The 17,032-nt window shown below is 40.2% G+C and overlaps 1 protein-coding gene across 1 annotated transcript in view; it reads left to right on the forward strand.

The window, feature by feature from the left end:
• The window catches only part of LOC118512300 (eukaryotic translation initiation factor 5B), a 31,402-nt gene that overhangs the window by 12,489 nt on the left and 1,881 nt on the right, over window positions 1-17,032 (forward strand). The window contains exons 4-7 of the mRNA XM_036056531.1: window positions 959-1,035; window positions 1,148-1,343; window positions 1,457-1,564; window positions 11,070-11,231. Coding sequence (XP_035912424.1) covers window positions 959-1,035; window positions 1,148-1,343; window positions 1,457-1,564; window positions 11,070-11,231 — 543 coding nt within the window. The remainder of the gene's footprint in view (window positions 1-958; window positions 1,036-1,147; window positions 1,344-1,456; window positions 1,565-11,069; window positions 11,232-17,032) is intronic.

Raw genomic sequence — 17,032 nt, forward strand, 5'->3', positions numbered from 1 at the left:
GGTTGAATTGCATACACGTTGTTGGATTTACGGTTTATGCTGTTGACGTATAGCGTTACAATGTTCAACTGGCCTGAGAAACCCTGTAATTGCTTTTGGTTGTCACAGATTCGTTAGGAGTCGCTTAAATTGTCATAAATAATGGATACTTTTGTCTTTAATTGCGGAAACTTTGGTCAAATTAAAATACATTTTTTATAAAAACTTCTTAACTCCACCACCTGCAATAGTAATGAACCGTTTCTTATCTTTTAAAATATCATAAGTTATTACTGTGCTTCGATCGTTGCGGCTACCTGTATACAGAACACTATTTCAATGATTCAATGATTTGTCTGCCAGCTAGGTAAAAGTGTCAATTGGAGGATGAGTGGAAATGGAATCTAGGGTAACCCAAACCCATACGCACAGTAGCACAACCAACACCACCATCCCCTGTATACCATCAACCTAAAAGCATTAGTTCGCGAAAGCACGCGAACACGGAGACGCATACTCACTCTTTGGCCATGGAAATGCGATTGTTGTTGCGTATGGATGGTTACGTGGTTGAACCTAAATCGACAAAACGACAGGAAACGTAAAACAATAGGTATTCATTCGACTGCTCGTTTTAACTGTGTTGTTTCTTATCGTGGAAATGGGAACAGTGTTGGCTTCACTGGCAAATGTCATGAAGCGCATTGTGAGGATTGGAACTTTCACGAAAAATATGGATATACTCACTCATTACAGGTTTTGTGATATGTATGTTGCTGCAATTCACAAAATGTATGTAAATGGAATGCTATAGCAAAGTTTATGGACTTTGAGATTTGCAATTTACGTTACCAAGAACATTGAATAGGGTAAAATGTGTTTAAACTTTCGTATAACTGTACTGCGGTTCGAAACGAACGAAACTTTACATCGAGAAAAATAGTTTAAATAACACTATTCTTCTATCATTTCTTTTCAGTACTCCGGTATTCGAATTGGTCCAGTTGTTAAGCGTGATGTTATGAAAGCATCTACAATGTTGGAGCATGAAAATCAGTAAGTATTTTGTTTTATTCAAGCAAGAAGAAAAACGAGTCTATTTTAGTGATGCTTGTGTGTTCAAATGTGTTCAAAATGTCCTAATAACTGAAAATAAAACTCTCCTCAGGTATGCTACCATCTTAGCTTTCGACGTGAAAGTAGAGCGCGATGCTCAGGACCTGGCGGACCACCTGGGTGTGAAAATTTTCCAGGCAGATATCATTTACCATCTGTTTGATAAGTTCATGGCGTATCGGGACGAAATCAAGCAACGGAAGCGAGACGAATTTAAATCGATTGCCGTTTTTCCGTGCAAGCTAAAAGTAAGTGTAGCAATTACTTAATTTGATCTTAGACTGTATTACAATCAGGAGCACGTTTGGATGGATGTATTGCGTCGAATAATAATTTGTGTAACCATCTTATCGCTTTACAGATTTTACCACAGTTTGTGTTTAATTCACGTGACCCAATCGTGATGGGAGTGATTGTGGAGGCCGGTATTGTGAAGGAGGGTACACCAATTACAGTGCCTAGCAAAGAGGTATGTCAGTTTTTGTTTTCTTTAATATTTTATCACCAAATTCAGTTATACCGTGTACATAGATTGTTGCAATCAATAATGGGGGATCAATCAATACAATCGGTCTGAACCAATACCGATGTCGCCTGTAGAGGAATTGTTTTACCATGTGCAAGCCGTATGCTAATAATAATTCAAATTCGGGGAAGCAAAAATATGATGAGTCATTATTATTCTGTGTGCGCTGCTGGCCACGATAGCAATTATGTAAGAGACGCACGATTGTCTCCTTGTCTACTTTGCGATTATACGCTTGGTGGAAGAAGGTTTGAAAATATTGACTGGTATGATACCATCTCTTAGCCGGTGGTCTGAGGCATATTTATATTGCTTTTATACGTTGTGTGTAAAGAAATTGCCATGCTGCGTTTCTTAAAAAAAAACTGTTTGAATGAAATACCTGACCATTCTCTGAGGGCAAGGCAACCTTCCACACTACCATACAAATGCGCATGCGCAAATGAATATCCAATGAATGAATGAATGTCAGATACACACAAAACAGCATTTACAAATGTAAAAAAAAATGGTGTGCCGCAATCAATCTTATATGGGCGGTTGTATAAAAACATAAATCCATAAAACAAAATGCTTTTTTATAGCTGTTTTTTTTTCTACCAACATGCATATCTTAGTCTAGCTACATCTGTACATAAAGCAAGCACATCGGTTCGGATTCTATGCGTAAATAAAAGTAACAACAACACCGGCCGACCGACCGGAAGGAAGTGGCGAGCATAGAGCAGGAAGGGTAAATAACGAGATCCGGGGCAAACATATGCTTCGCAATCTGTATCGTGCGCTGGGGCACAGCAGCTGATCGTAAATTCTTCATTTCCTCTGACGCCGCACGAGTCAGACGGATCGGTCGACTGCAAGAGAAAGGAAGCCCCTGTAGTTAAGCGTACCGGGGGATTAAATCGGAAGCAAACCAACAAACGAACAGCAAAGAACGGACAAGAAGGAATGAGCCAAACATAATTTCCGGATGTTATTCTTCCGGTCTTTCATTTAAGAAAGCGACGCACCACGGAAGATGGTAGGGAGGTTTTGATCGTTGTTCCGCTTTGGACCGGAACTGTTCCGCCGTACTGATGAGGCAGGTTTTGTTTTTCCATTCTCGTTCTATGGCTTTTGTGCGTGCTTCTTCTTTGGTTCGGTTCGTCGGTGGTACGCTTATTATTCTGTTTTACTTCCGGCCCATGTCAATGGTACGGGAGGATATAGTGGTGGTAACTAATGGAATGGAATTTCGGAAAAGTAGATTTTCGTGTTATATTTTACCCCGGCTTCCACGCCGCTGTCTCGCTTGCACTTCCATCCGGCATCTATAATTGTTCTACTTGTCTCAACTTCTAACTGACCTTCTGTACTTCCGGTTCTTCCGGTCGTGAGTACTCGCGGGACATCTGTTTCTCCTTCTCGCTTCTTGCTGTAATGGTACGTTTTGCGCCTTGCGTGCCTGGTGTGAGAACGGATCGGTTCGAATTTGAGAACCAGGCACGCCACAAAAGCATGAATGAATGAATTCACGCCCTTCTCCTCTCTCCTTCTGCCGGTATGTTTTTCCCCGTGTTGACGACAACGTTGTGTTTCGGTTTCGAGGGTTTCGAGAACGATACGCGCAGTACGAAATTATGAATGAAATATCTGAAACCCAACAATAAGAACACACGGCGTAACAGATGATGGCTTCAAAATGTGTTGTTTTGTGTGTTCACAAACGTAGTGATTGTTTGACTGTGCTTGCGAATGAGAGGCCAGTGCAAATATAGGATTGAAGTAAAAACAAAAAAACGGTGAATGAAGCCGATTTATGTAATTATGCGTCGCGTTTTAATTTCTTACGCCAGGTGCAAAGCATCAAACAAAACAGCGTAAGAAACGTAATTCAAATTTTGGATATCAGTTTGGTTTTGTTTTTTTTTTTTTATGAGGGAGCTAGTGGTAGTATTGTTGAAGAAGGCTTGGTAATAATCAACAAATACTCTGTTTAATTGTAATGGAGATAAGTCAAGTAAATTTGTCTTTCCAGCATGACATTTCCTTAGCTCTACCATCATCGTTAGAATCGTCGGACAAATACCACACTCGTATCTACTTGGTGTATAATTAATACCTTTCCAAAGTTTGTTTCTTTGACCACGCCTCGGGTAACCAAGGGTGAAACATCTACAGGAAGGGATTAATTGCTGAACATGGACCGATGGCGGTAGCGTCATTCAATTTAATAGTACAATATTAAGCATTGGAGATCATAATAACATTTTTTTAAATATTGTATGACTAAAGATATCAGCAAAGTTTAGTTGTTGCTTTTACATCAGATTTTCGCTATTCAAATAAGAATAGCTGAATCATACATAGATATTAATTGACGCGTTTTGTGATAGATATTTTTAAAAAAGGTTTGAAATCAAATTTTATTTATCGAAAACGTTGGAACCGCAAGACCGAATTTAGAGCAGCGAGGACACAAACAGGGATTTTAAATTCCAGAGCAAATTTCCAGACACTGACACCCTATTCTGCCTTAACTTTGTAACCGCTTCGACGCACACACCTCTGTTAGTTCTAACGTCTCCTGTTTTGAAAAACAAAGCAACAACAACAAAAAAACAAAAAACCAAACTAACGAGTTTCGAGAGGCCTTTTCCGGTGTAAAAACGACAAGATCTTAACCATGGCTCTCTATCTTGTCTTGCTGCTACGCTCGTTTCTGCTGGTCTTTAGCTTCGTCCGGCTCAACTCTGTGCTGCTACCTTCATCCAGTGTGTGTGTCCGCCGATTGTGGAGTCAAGTTACGTATCCAAAACCTGTTGGTGGATGCACCGTGTAAGACATGGCGGGATAGTAGCAGCACAATTATGATACGTTCTCGTGTTTCCTCTAATTTGGAGCGTTTGCTGTTCATTCATGGATATTTAGATCGTTGCCCGATACTCCTGCTCTCATTTTCTTTCTATCCGCTTTTGCTGTAACGTTCGCTGCGTCGCTTGTGTTAGCGGACAGGTTTTGGTAAGTGTTTTTCGGAACCTAAAAGATGTCCACGAAAGTGTCTTTGATCGCCGAAAGTGCTTTCTGTCATTTGGTGCAGCGTTTTGTCTGATTTATGGAAGGTGGTCGATAGTTTCATGCTTATCACATATTGCTTCCCTTGTTCTTAAGGCACGGTTCGGGCGGATATTTGAAGTAAAGGAAGTTAATAGAAATATAACACGACCCAAGATTAGCGACAGCACAACGTAAGAGTACACGGTGGAGGCTCCCCAAAGAAGGTGGAGGAGGAGAGGCGCACAGCGTTAGGTAAGGCGTGTTGCAGTATAAATTAACAGCAGGGGATAAAAGGGAAAAGTAAAAAATTAAACCACCGATCAACGATTCAGGGCTTCCTGTTTTGATTTTATTTTTTCTCGCCCTACGGGAGCCTGCGCAACAGGTCGCTGATTGAATGTGGCGCGCTTGGGATGGGATGGAATGGGATGGGATGGGGCCCTCCTTGGGCAGGCTGCCGATACCTGGTTTAAAGCACTACTGAACCATCTCGGACAGTTACCTACCGGATGTTGGCTGCCGGCCGGGGATGTAGCATTTTCTCTTATTTATGATGCTGATAAGCCCGCTGCTGTAAGTCCAAAGGTTTTCTTCGCTTTGTTTTTACATTCGATCTTCTTGATTTCGTTCGTCGTTTTGATCTTTAACAAATTATATCTTGTATTTGCCGCTGGCCATCCGTTTGCTGTTCCACATCACACAATTTACGTTGCGTTCTATGCAGAAATGTGCGCTGCTGATGTGATTGTGCAAATGACGTATAATTTTTTTCAAATAAGGTTTTTGTTCTGTATTTAAAAAAAAAAACAGCGAAGTATTTCCGAACAAGAGACAATACCGCTTCAAGCTGTCATAATTTGACAAGTAAATCAATACGCTTTAAATAGAAATTGTGCATTAATTTACTAAATTGGAATATATTAGGATTCGTAAGCACAACACATATTGAAATTAAGGATAAACTTTCATATCCATATTGAAATCAGCAGATGTGATTTCCATTTGACTTTAGTGCGTTAGATACCGATTGAAATTTCTCAAAATTTACAATCAAGAACATATTAAAAGTTTTTGAATTTTGTTTGAAAGATTTAATAGATTTATACAAAGCATTTAAAAACGTTGTCACTTTCAGACGATCGTTGAAGTTAACAGGAAATCGACACGGAACTGGCATATTTGATGCTTTGGCCGTCCTACAAATAATAACTCCTCTCCCTCTCGCTCTGCATCGTTGTCCGCTTTATGGATAGCAAATCATACACAGGGTACTGTGTCAGTTTTGTTGCGCGGTGCTATTTATCAGTGTTGATCAATTTGTCAACAGTAGAACGAACGAAGCCAGCATGATACAACAAAGAAGAAGGAAAAGAATGGAGAAAAGCAATGCACACAATCCGCATGGCGCGTTGATCAACTAGAGCCAGTTATGTTACATTGCTTAACTTATGCGATTGATGGTATACAGCGGCGAAAGCGGGAAAGTAAGGTTCGCTTATCAAGTTTGCGATGCAACCGGCAGTTTACCGAGCCCCTAATACGCTTGCTCTAGTAAGTTTGCATACTTGATAAAATAAATCAGCTTCAAACCAGACATCGTAGCGCCGAGCTCTGCTCTCTGCCTCGTTACCAATATGCGCGCACATGCCTTTCACAGCTAATCGCGAAACGCATTTCGCTGAGCGTGTGAACCTCGGGGAAGGTCGATTCTCTTGGGGCGCTAGTAATAGTGCAAACCGAAACTGAGGTAATTCCCAACTCCCAGATACACTCTCGAATACTCTGGCCGTCATATGTCTCCTAGACGTATTCTCGAGTCCACACGCTTCATGTGTTGTGTTTCTATGCGGTATGTTAACCATACGAAATTTCGCAGCTCGCGGATGGCTATGCAAAGACGAAGGTGGGGGATGGATGGATGGTTGGTTGGTTGCTGATTTGATATTCACCACAGTCATGCACATGTGTGTTACGCAATTCAAAACGATCTTTATGTGTGTCCGACAATGGACATACACACACACAGCACACAATACGGATGATGCCGTGCCGGTCATGTCGGGTTCTCGGCACGCCAGCATAATAAGCGTAGGCTATAATGGGAGGGAAAAACAAAACATATCGTCACATTTTACACCGACCCCACACCGGGTCTATCCGTTCCCAGGAATAGGGCGCGCGAGTTGAACGGCAAGTAGTGATGATGCGCATGGCCAAATGTACTTTGCCATGTCAAATTAGCAGCGTAGTGGCGTTGCTCGCTAGAAGCACTGATGGATGTGATGTGCGTAGGAATGAGCTGTAAGGCATGGAAAGCCTCGCCACCAAACAATATGTCTTGAAAATCAGTTTCCAAAGGGTGTGGCAACCGACGTCACTGTAATATACGGATACACATAATTCTCGATCACGCATCATCTCTTGTGCCTTGTTTACTGCTCGATCGTTTTAATGGCTCGATTTCCCACAAGAACTTTAAGCATTCGCGGCGTGGCTCGCTAACTTATGAATCGCTGCCATTTATTATAAATCATTAATGTTTGCTTCTGGTGTTGATATAGCAGAGCTTCATTCAGCTTTTTGTAGAGGTTGTAGAGGTGGTAAATAAATAGCGATTCAATGTTGTAAAGCGGTAAATAAGGAGGGATGTTTTTGAAGATTTGGTAATAGTTTTCTACAGTTCCAAATGCAACAACGAATTAGTCGTGACTGTTTAGTATAGCGCTACATTCTCTTGTTGTACATTTGTTGTGTCGAAACACGTTGAAAGTCGAATAGTGCCATCTGGTCATTGCCACGTGTCGATTTTTTTCATATAAAGTCAATAAATGGTAAAATAAGACGCAAAATACTCATGGCCATGTGCATGGTAGCGTAAATATAATGGATGTATTTGCTCAATGATAAACTAGAGCTAGAGTGATTAGCTGATATTTCGTGACGGTAATGGTGTGCTTCGGTGTCGACGCCTCACTGTCTGGCGGTTAGGGAAATGTCTGGGAGTATTAGTTGCATTTTATTATTTTACTTATCTGTTAGATTCATGTATGAACTTCTTTGTCACAAAGTGTTTTCACTATTGAGAAACGTAGGCGTTTCCAGTATTAGCCTATTTTTTCATACAAGCCTGGATTCCGGGCATATTAAGGAAATATGTTTTAATCTGTTTCAAATGAAGCGTTTTCATCACTAAGATTTCTCTTGATACCATCGTCTAACTTCCATATAAAACCAGATCGTGTCACATTTCTCAAACATGCGTTGGTAACGCATCAATTCAAATGTCCTCCTTAGCCGAAAAACAAAATTACAACCTCCTCGGAGACGAGACTGGTGGTGAACTAAAATAAACATAATTTCGGCAGCGTCTAACGTTGTTTGACACAGCAGGAGATTTATTTTCCATTCTGATGCTATCCTAAAATAACTCTCCCTTTACCCTCTCCAAACGGAGTGGCCAACGTGAACAACGCCATTAAATGGCACGATTTGATTTCAAAACTGTTTTGTTACTCTCGATTGTTTTCCTTCGCTTCTTCACGTTTCGTGTTTCCCTACTACGGCGCTTTGCTGTGCTGTTTCGAAGAGACCTGCTCACACCAACAAGGTGACATCGAAGGACATTGTGCGGCTGTGCACGCATACTATCGTTATGACTTTCCTTGGATATGCTGCTTTGTGAATGAAAATGGCCCCCGGCTAGACTCGAGAGCGGTTTTCCCTTAGCTTCGTATTATGAATGGGGTTGAGCACACCGCTGCTGCTGCTGCTGCTACTGCAGGTTGGTGTTTAGCTTTGGTTCATTGGAGTTTGTGGCAGTGTGTGCGTTTGTTGCTGCTCCTTAGCACAGTGTGTTTATTTTCAATGGATTTCATTCAGAAATTAGATATGGTGAAAGTCTCTCCGTCAAGGGAGCCGCAAAAATGTTGGAGAGAAAAATTGAAACTTCCTCTACGTGGAAAAGTTTCCTCTACTTTTTCCGATTTCCAATTTTCTCTCCGCAGATTTCATTTCTCTCTCTCTTTCTCTCTCTCCTTCTCTTTGGTTTCTTTGTTCACGATGTTTCTGTTTGATAAAACCACTCATACAATTGCAAACAGCCTCTCCTTTTCGGAGAACTAGAGGCCAACCAAACCTTCCCCTTTACGGGGGTGTACTTGATGTTTAAGGACAAACGGTTTCGGTACAACAGTGAGCGAATGCCGGGCACTGTGAACTTCATTCATAAAATATTGAAGCAGTCTTCTGCTAGGAACTTACCCTTATTTTCAGCGACCTATTGGTGCATAGTGCTGCAGTCCATTTCATTCATAAAAGTTATTCTATTGCTTGTTGCATTCGCAATGGCTTTCAACAAACTCTTGTATTATTTTCAATTTTGGATAGAAAAAACTCGTTCTTAAAATGATAATATAAAATGGAATTACTTTTTGTGTTAGACATTGATATGGCTCGTCACAAACTAAATTCACTTAATAGCGATAACCGATAAGGAGATTGCTCCAGCTTCTAGAGCATTCTCCAGTATAAACTATGACTCTTGGAAGAATCAAATTTGCACCTAGATATTGACATTTTTGGAGCATTTCTGTCCAGAAAGTTTACGTGTTATTGCATCCCACAACAATGATTCCGAACGCTATTTAGTGGACTTAGAACTGTGTTACAAAATCGGCCGTTTCTTGCGGCAACTGATATGAAGTTATGACACGCGGGTTCATCTCAACTCGACTCCCTAAAAGACATTCAAGTTCAACAGGTATTCCTGAAGCTGTGCTATTAGCAAATAAACATAATACCACCAAGAAACAACCTCGGAAAGACAACCAGCAATAGATGATCAGAGTACTTACATACCAGGGGAAGAGCTTTATCAATAATAAGGATGTGGATCTAGTCAGTTAACATCCAGAGGTCCTCGATAAGAGTTCATGTAAAGATAGCAGATCGCGCCTTTACAGTTGTCCGAATTTCACCTACTGAATCAATTAAACTAAAGAAAAACTTAACTTCATGCTCTGTGTCTCTTCTGAGCGGAATTCTATTTGTTCAGTACATCGGCAAGTAAAGCACAAGTGTTGAACAGAGGGCGGTTTGTTAATCGTAGCCATTTAGAAAAATTGCTGAACTCATTCGAATGCTTTGATCGACGTTTCCTACGTGTGAATCGAAACTGCGCATTGCGCAAAACCTATCGGTATGCGTATGTTATATTGATGTGGTGTCCGTGTTACATCCTGCGTCGATTACTAACACATATGTGCGTTCTTGTAGGGCGTGGGTAACCTTGATTCTAAATGTTACACTGCAGTTAAAGATGAGACATGCACAATGACATGATATTGTTAAGAAACCATCCAAAATTACAGATTTAAAGTTGAAGTCATCAAGTAAAGAGATTTACTTCGAAACCTCTTAGTCGACAAAAAGGGGTTCCATGCAAGTTCTCCGACCCGGGGCTTTAGTTGTGCTGTATCCCCTTTTTATAAAACTGCTGAGACTAATACAAACGCCGTTTTGCCGCACAGCTGCAATGATGATCAAAGCTGTCAGCGTTTCCATCCGTCCACCATTCCAGGGCGCCGCCGCCCGTCTGTCTATTCTTGCTGATCGATTTCGCGCACGTCCGGCCGACGATTATAAACTGCAACGGAAACGGACAGGGCACAAGTTTGCGTCGCGTGGCGCAAAGTGAGGAGGTGTAAAACTGATCCACGGAATCGTATCACGATGGTTGATGTTCGTCATACGCGATCACTCAACCGAGCAACAAACAGGAAGCAACGAATGAATGAGTTTAAATTATGAATGAATGATGCAGTCACGATTCTGGTTGTTTGTTGTAACATTCAATACAGCGTAGATTGCCGTTTGGTAGAGAATGGAAGCAAAAGCGTACGCTTGTACGCGTACGCGGAAAGGGCACAGGGCTAGAGAATATTTAAAGCAAACGATTTGATTTACCTCTAAATCGTTCGTCTCCAGATGTTGAGCACTGGATTGTTGTGGATTAATTACTAAAACCTTTACAAGCAATTTATGAGGTAAAATATCCACTGCAAAGGTACTCTAATTTTCAAAACTTGTAATGGCAGTATGGATTGATTTAAAGATGCATACAATCCAGCTCAATGTACAATCCAGTGAAATGTTGTGTGAAATGGTTTGTTCATCATTGTGAGAATTGTATTGGAGTATGAATTATTTTATTTAACGCCTTAATGCCATATCTGGGGGGAAAAAGACATTTCCAGACACGCACCGCTAATACTGAGCTGCCAACGAGCTGCCGTAAGGGACAAATTAGTTAGATGACATAAAGATGAATTAAAAATCGCAAATCGCAAAAAACTCTCTACTACCTGTAGACATTACATTTATTTTACTCCCTTTTTCCCAATTTTCGTTTCAGTTTACTGATCTTGGCGTGGTAACGTCCATCGAAGCTAACCATAAGCAAATTGAAAGTGCTCGAAAAGGACAGGAAGTATGCATAAAAATTGAGCCAATCCCGGGCGAAACACCGAAAATGTTTGGTCGTCACTTTGATGAAACCGACATGTTAGTTAGTAAGGTAAGTCATAATCATGCTTGTTGGAAGTGTGCTTTTGAAATGTATTTTTCAGCTGTTCTTCCCGTACAGTGCTCTGTTGTTAAGTTTTTTTTGTGGTGGTTTGTTCTAATAATGTGTTTCTGTTGGGTCTATTTTTGTGAACCACGATTTCTAATGCACTTTGCGGCTGCGTGTTGTTTATTTTAAGCCCGAGTGGCAATAGCATCATCCGCCTGCTTTTTGCTAACGTTACCTGTCCGTATAGTTTTACTCGCTGGCCGGTCGTACCAACCGCATCAACAATAATACCATCCCCATGTTTTCGGTAGCATTCGGTAGCATGGGGTGGTTTAATATTTGAAAAAGGGCAGCCTCATTAATGCGATGGCGAGTGTTAAAAATAACATACCTATTTTTCAAACCCCTCCTTTCTCGATATTAAAATAACTTTTTGGTGGCCAAAAATATGGATATGGTAGTAAAAATACGTCTCGCCACGAGACAACGAGAGGAATTGCTGTTGATGGCTGAGGTAAATGATCGTGGTTATATTTACATGTTACAAATTTTGGTGGTTTACTTTTAAAAAGTGATATTGATTTCTTCGAAACTAGTGTCTCGTACGCCTGGTGGTACCCATTTGAAGAAAAAACTAAGAAGTTTAAAAGGAAATTAATAACCTAATTGATGCTGCTTCAATAACAATTTGGTATGCATTGATGGAAAACTGATTGCGTGTGCAATAGTAGGTCAACCGGTAGGGATGAACTTTTAGATGACGTAAAATGCGTTGCACCATTTACTGACGTCATCGGTGTATTGCGTTGCTTGTGCTAGGATGCCAGATCAGGCTGCTCACCGACGTCATCAGGGTGGCTAACCAAATTAGGTCATCGACGCCTTTGCTGAGGCCGGCCCTTGATACCTTCAACTACTTGTTTATTTAATCTGTTTTTTTGTTCGTTGTTAAATGCTAATTAATTAATCACATTTGCCGAAGTTTCAATTTACTGAACTAAAAATCTCGACTTGTACCTATCGCCATCTAAAACTATAGCTCTATTATATGGCATTTTAAACCACGATGTCAAATAACTTAAAGTTTGGCATTGAAAACGCTTGTACGTTGTGCAATCCATCCTTCATCAGTTTTAAGGATTCTTCATACCTAAACGCCTGTAAACTATGTAATTGGAAGTTTACATCATACGGATGATGAAATACGTTGACAGCAACAGTAGTGAGAGTTTGGATAAGAAACTTTATTTTTAAGGTTGACTTTTAAACGACATTAATGTGTGAATCCGTATTCTGGCAGCATGTCTATCGAGTATCGAGTAGATATTTATCGATACAAAGCGTTCCAATTTATAACAAACGCATTTGAATCATCCATATAAAAATATATGATTAGTAATAACGTACGTCCGTCCTTCATGAATAAAAGAAGTATATCTGATTGGTTATATTATGTACAAATTCAATAAAGATTACTTCATTGTATTAATAAGGTTTAAAATTCAAACCAAATTTAATGTATTAAAGCAAAACAAAAACCAGGAATGGTAATAATCATTAAAGTTAAACAGATCTGTTTCAATATTCAGGCCTTATGGAATGTCTCAATTGCATGTCCAAATGATAAATAAAACCATTTTTTCCGTCCACAAGTACGTGACCGAAGCATACGCCTTTGCGATTATCGATTGAAACCAATGACGTCATCAGTTGCGTTCACTGGCATTCTGGTTGCTCCCATAAAGGTATTTTGATGGTTCTTTGTTCTTTCATTTGGGTAAGACGGTAGAACAACCGAGTCGACCGAACAAAGTATAATAAACTGCCTGATGAAAAAAAAACAATGTTTAGTGGTTAAAACATCATATATTGTTGTTAAGCTAAATGGAAATGCCATAGCATACAGCCAATTTATTTTAAGGTACACTTATATTTAGGGCAATGTATTTATATTCTTATCGAAACGAAAGAACTTAACTAAACAACTATCCTTGCGACGTTACATTCACGCAAGCTTTAAAGCATATCAAAAACAAATCAATACTTTTGAGGGAGGAAATGGGATGGCAGTTTTTTGCAACACAACCTTACCTTTCAACTATGACGTCAATCGCAAGCCAAACAACTGAAACGCCATGGGTACATTGCTCTCTGCGAACAGCTGCCATGCGCAGTGTCCTAGTGAGGAAGGACGTTGAACAGGGGCTTGGCAGTTCGTCCGTAGAGCGAACCTTTTTGTTACTGCTTCATGCAAAGTGATGCGATACTTTGACGAATATCAAAAGCAAATATTCGTTAAATAGTGTTTGAAATGGGCATATATTTTTTATTATTACTTTTAATAGATGTTTCACCTGTACGTGTATTAAATCCGCGCCATGACTAATTGAGCTTACTTTAACAATGTAGGAGCAAACAACTCAACTTTTTTCCTTCGATCAGAGCTCATTGGATGTGTTGAGAACTTTCATAAAATTCAAATATATTAGAATATATGAAACTAACAACTATATAGAAGTAGAAAAATAATTTAAATTTGAATATAGAACACACACACTGTGTCACATTCATTTTTGTTTGCGGGATGAGTTGGGACTCTCTAAATAAACATCATTTGAAATAAAAGCTTCTACTTCTCGTCTTGCAAATATTGTTTCATCCCATAATTAAATTTGCTTTCAACCGTCAATTTTTTACCTATTCCTGCCTGATCGTTGTCCCCATTGGTTTTTGCTATAGTATTTGCTATAATACTAATATAGTCCAATATTTAATATTGATATATTATAAGTCAACAACAATCGTTCGAAAGAGAAAAAAACTCTCAATGATTCAAATATCTACCATTCAGATCATTTGACGCGTAGTGTGGCATTTCAAATATAACAACTCTTTAAGAATCTGTTTTGCTTTGTATATGGCCTTGTTACATAGTGACGGCTTAAAGTGAAAACTTTTTTGTGCGATTATGTAGCCTGAAATCAACGAATCAATTTAATTTTATTGCTGTTAAGCTTAGTTGAAAATTTTGGAAAAACGAGGATATCATTGTATCAATAAGGAGGAACTCGTTTTTGAATCGTGGTTTATCATACTTTTAAAAACAAAACAAAAAAATATCATGCGCAGATTTTGTTTATATAATTGAATAATATTTGCGTTCACTGATAAGGTCATTCAGAGAATTAAGATTAAGTCCTCCTGTTTTTACCAACTTATTTTTATAATTAATATAGGTATCGAAAGTAGTATTTAAAAAAATGATTTGAAAATGGTTTTATTCTATTGCCCAACGTCACAGTATTTGTTGGATTTCTCTTGATTTAATAGTTTGTCCGCCGTATGGTGATTGCCGTCCTTGCGAGTGATTTCAAGCAAACCCCAGTACACGATAGTATTGCAATGGTTCGTTCAACAATTTTTTAGTTACTGGCTTTAGACAAATTTATTTATTCGTAATTAGTGTGAATAGAGCTTCTAAAACAAAAGCAAAAACAAAATGAACTCCTGCATTGAAAACGTACTGGAACTTTAAGGCGAAGGCTTTAGTAGTAGCTTGCATACTAATTCATTCAGCTTGACTTTAATGGAATTTCATGGTCTTGCTTCAATTACAATTGTGCAATGCATGCTTTACTAGTGATGGTAGCTGAATATCAAAATAAAGTATAACATCCAACAATTAATTAAATTCAGTGAATATTTAGTTGAAAGCGACTGTAATGTCATGACCGTAGGTGATTTGCCCACACATCAAAAGAGGAAGTGTTGTAAGGGAAACCTTACCGACAATCTGACATATTCGTATTGTATAAGGATATGCAGGTGTCCAAGCTGTGCTTTACAGTTTACGGAAAACAACAGATACAGTGCACTGTTAAGTCTGTATAATCTAAATGAATTTAAAACTGACCTCAGAAGGATGCATTATTAAATTGTCCAAAAAACCATCGAAAGAAGGCAAATTGGTCTAATTGGTGCTACTGGAATGATAGTTTACCAAAGTTTTAGAATATTTATCATTGCAGTCTTATTTTCCTGTGGATAGAATTATTTTTGAAAGTGCCTCTCGGAAAGCATTATGAAAAGTATACGTTGATGTGTGTATGCTAAAAGCCCAAACGCCCTTTCCATTCAAACATATCCTAGTTTGTTCCATTGACGTCATTGTTGACCTAATTTCGGGAATTGAAGGTTGGGGTTCGGTTCCGGGATGAGAATTTATCCTGTGGGCCAGTATATCTCCCCCAGCTACGCCACTTTCAAGGCCGTATCCTGAAGGCTCACCGCACTTCGGACCACGGTGGGCATTGAACACATAGGGAACATTGAGCACACCACCGAAGAATGGCTGGCTTACCGATCCAGGGAAGCCCGCATTTTTCGACGGGAACGATGCATTAGGGAGGCTCGTTTGACATAGCAGGCTTGGCATCGGGGGCCGGGCTGGTTGGCTCAGAGCTAAAAATATCCGCCATGGCTCCGCTGTGTCTTATTTATATTCGTTCAACCTCTCCCCCGATCCTTGTTGTTTTGCGTTTCCAAGGTAAGTTTGCTCTGGTAGGCAGAAACGATTTGAAACTGGACCCACCCCAAGTGCCTCGTTATAACGGGATATATCTCTTATCCAGGACCAGTTTCATCGGTTGTCTTCCCCCTCACCACACAGCTCAGGGTTGTGGCTTTGGTGCTAAAAATAGCTCGACCTGTTGTACATTACCATCACCACTCCGGGGTCCTGGTCGTTATATTTCCCCCACATAAAACTGTGTACGCTAAAGCACCACAGGATACAGCGAAAGCATATACTTCTGCAGAACACCGAATGAAGTTGGAATTCTCGTTCATTCACCGTTAAGCGAATGTCATATACCAGTGGAATCGGTGCAAATAAATACCTTGCTTTTAATATGTATTTTTCTTGAGAGCAAAAGATTTTCATTAGAAGCTGCGTGCTTTCTAGTACGTTTATCGCTTATCACTTCTTTAATAGACGTGTTGTGGTTGTGCATTTATCAAAAAATGTTTGAAAAACTCGTATTGAATGGGAATGTCCCGTTGGTAACGGGTAAATTCATTCATACAGCATAAAATCAGGCGTTAAAGAAATGTGCAGCCGTCGTATCCCAGTGACCTACTTTCACGGGCACGTTACCCAGGACTTTATCGATTTTTCGAACAACGAGCGAGTTCGCATCACAAATCTTCCTTCTCCGACCCCATCAGCGCACCGTACGGTCGGGATAGCAGTTTCGGGAGCCTTCTTCCCTTCCGAACGCAGTACATAATCCCAGAGCCATGGGACTGAGTGTATGTACCACTCCACGACTGTCCTGCCGAGTGGCTCTCTTTCGCACACCATTCATTGAACCGCGTCGTGCCTTCCATCACGCTATGCAGAGAGATCCCGCTTTCTCCAACATTCGCGCCTAACTCCGGCTGCTAACGAACCAGCACCAGGTTCAGTTCCGAGCTGGTAGAAATGGCTTGCCGTTGTGTGGTTTGCCGTTTCCCTACCACAAATATTAAGCTCAGCTAGCAAGAACGCAGCAACATGCAGGAGGTAGCCTGCTTTCTGGTGGGCTTGGTTCGCTATGTTCTGCTCCGCAAGCACTACATAACACCAGCGCAACACCAGCCACTATGTACTACCAGCTGAAGGAGCCCATTTACACCGAGCTGCTGTTATATGCAGCGAGTACCGACCTTTTTCCAGCTCCGTTAGATACATAGCGCTGGGTTGGGTCTGGGTTCCGCCAGGGTGCTACGGAATGGAAACACGTGTCGCGGGCTTGTTGGAATGT

The sequence above is a fragment of the Anopheles stephensi genome, chromosome 3 (assembly GCF_013141755.1).
Source record: "Anopheles stephensi strain Indian chromosome 3, UCI_ANSTEP_V1.0, whole genome shotgun sequence".
Classification (NCBI taxonomy): Eukaryota; Metazoa; Arthropoda; class Insecta; order Diptera; family Culicidae; genus Anopheles; species Anopheles stephensi.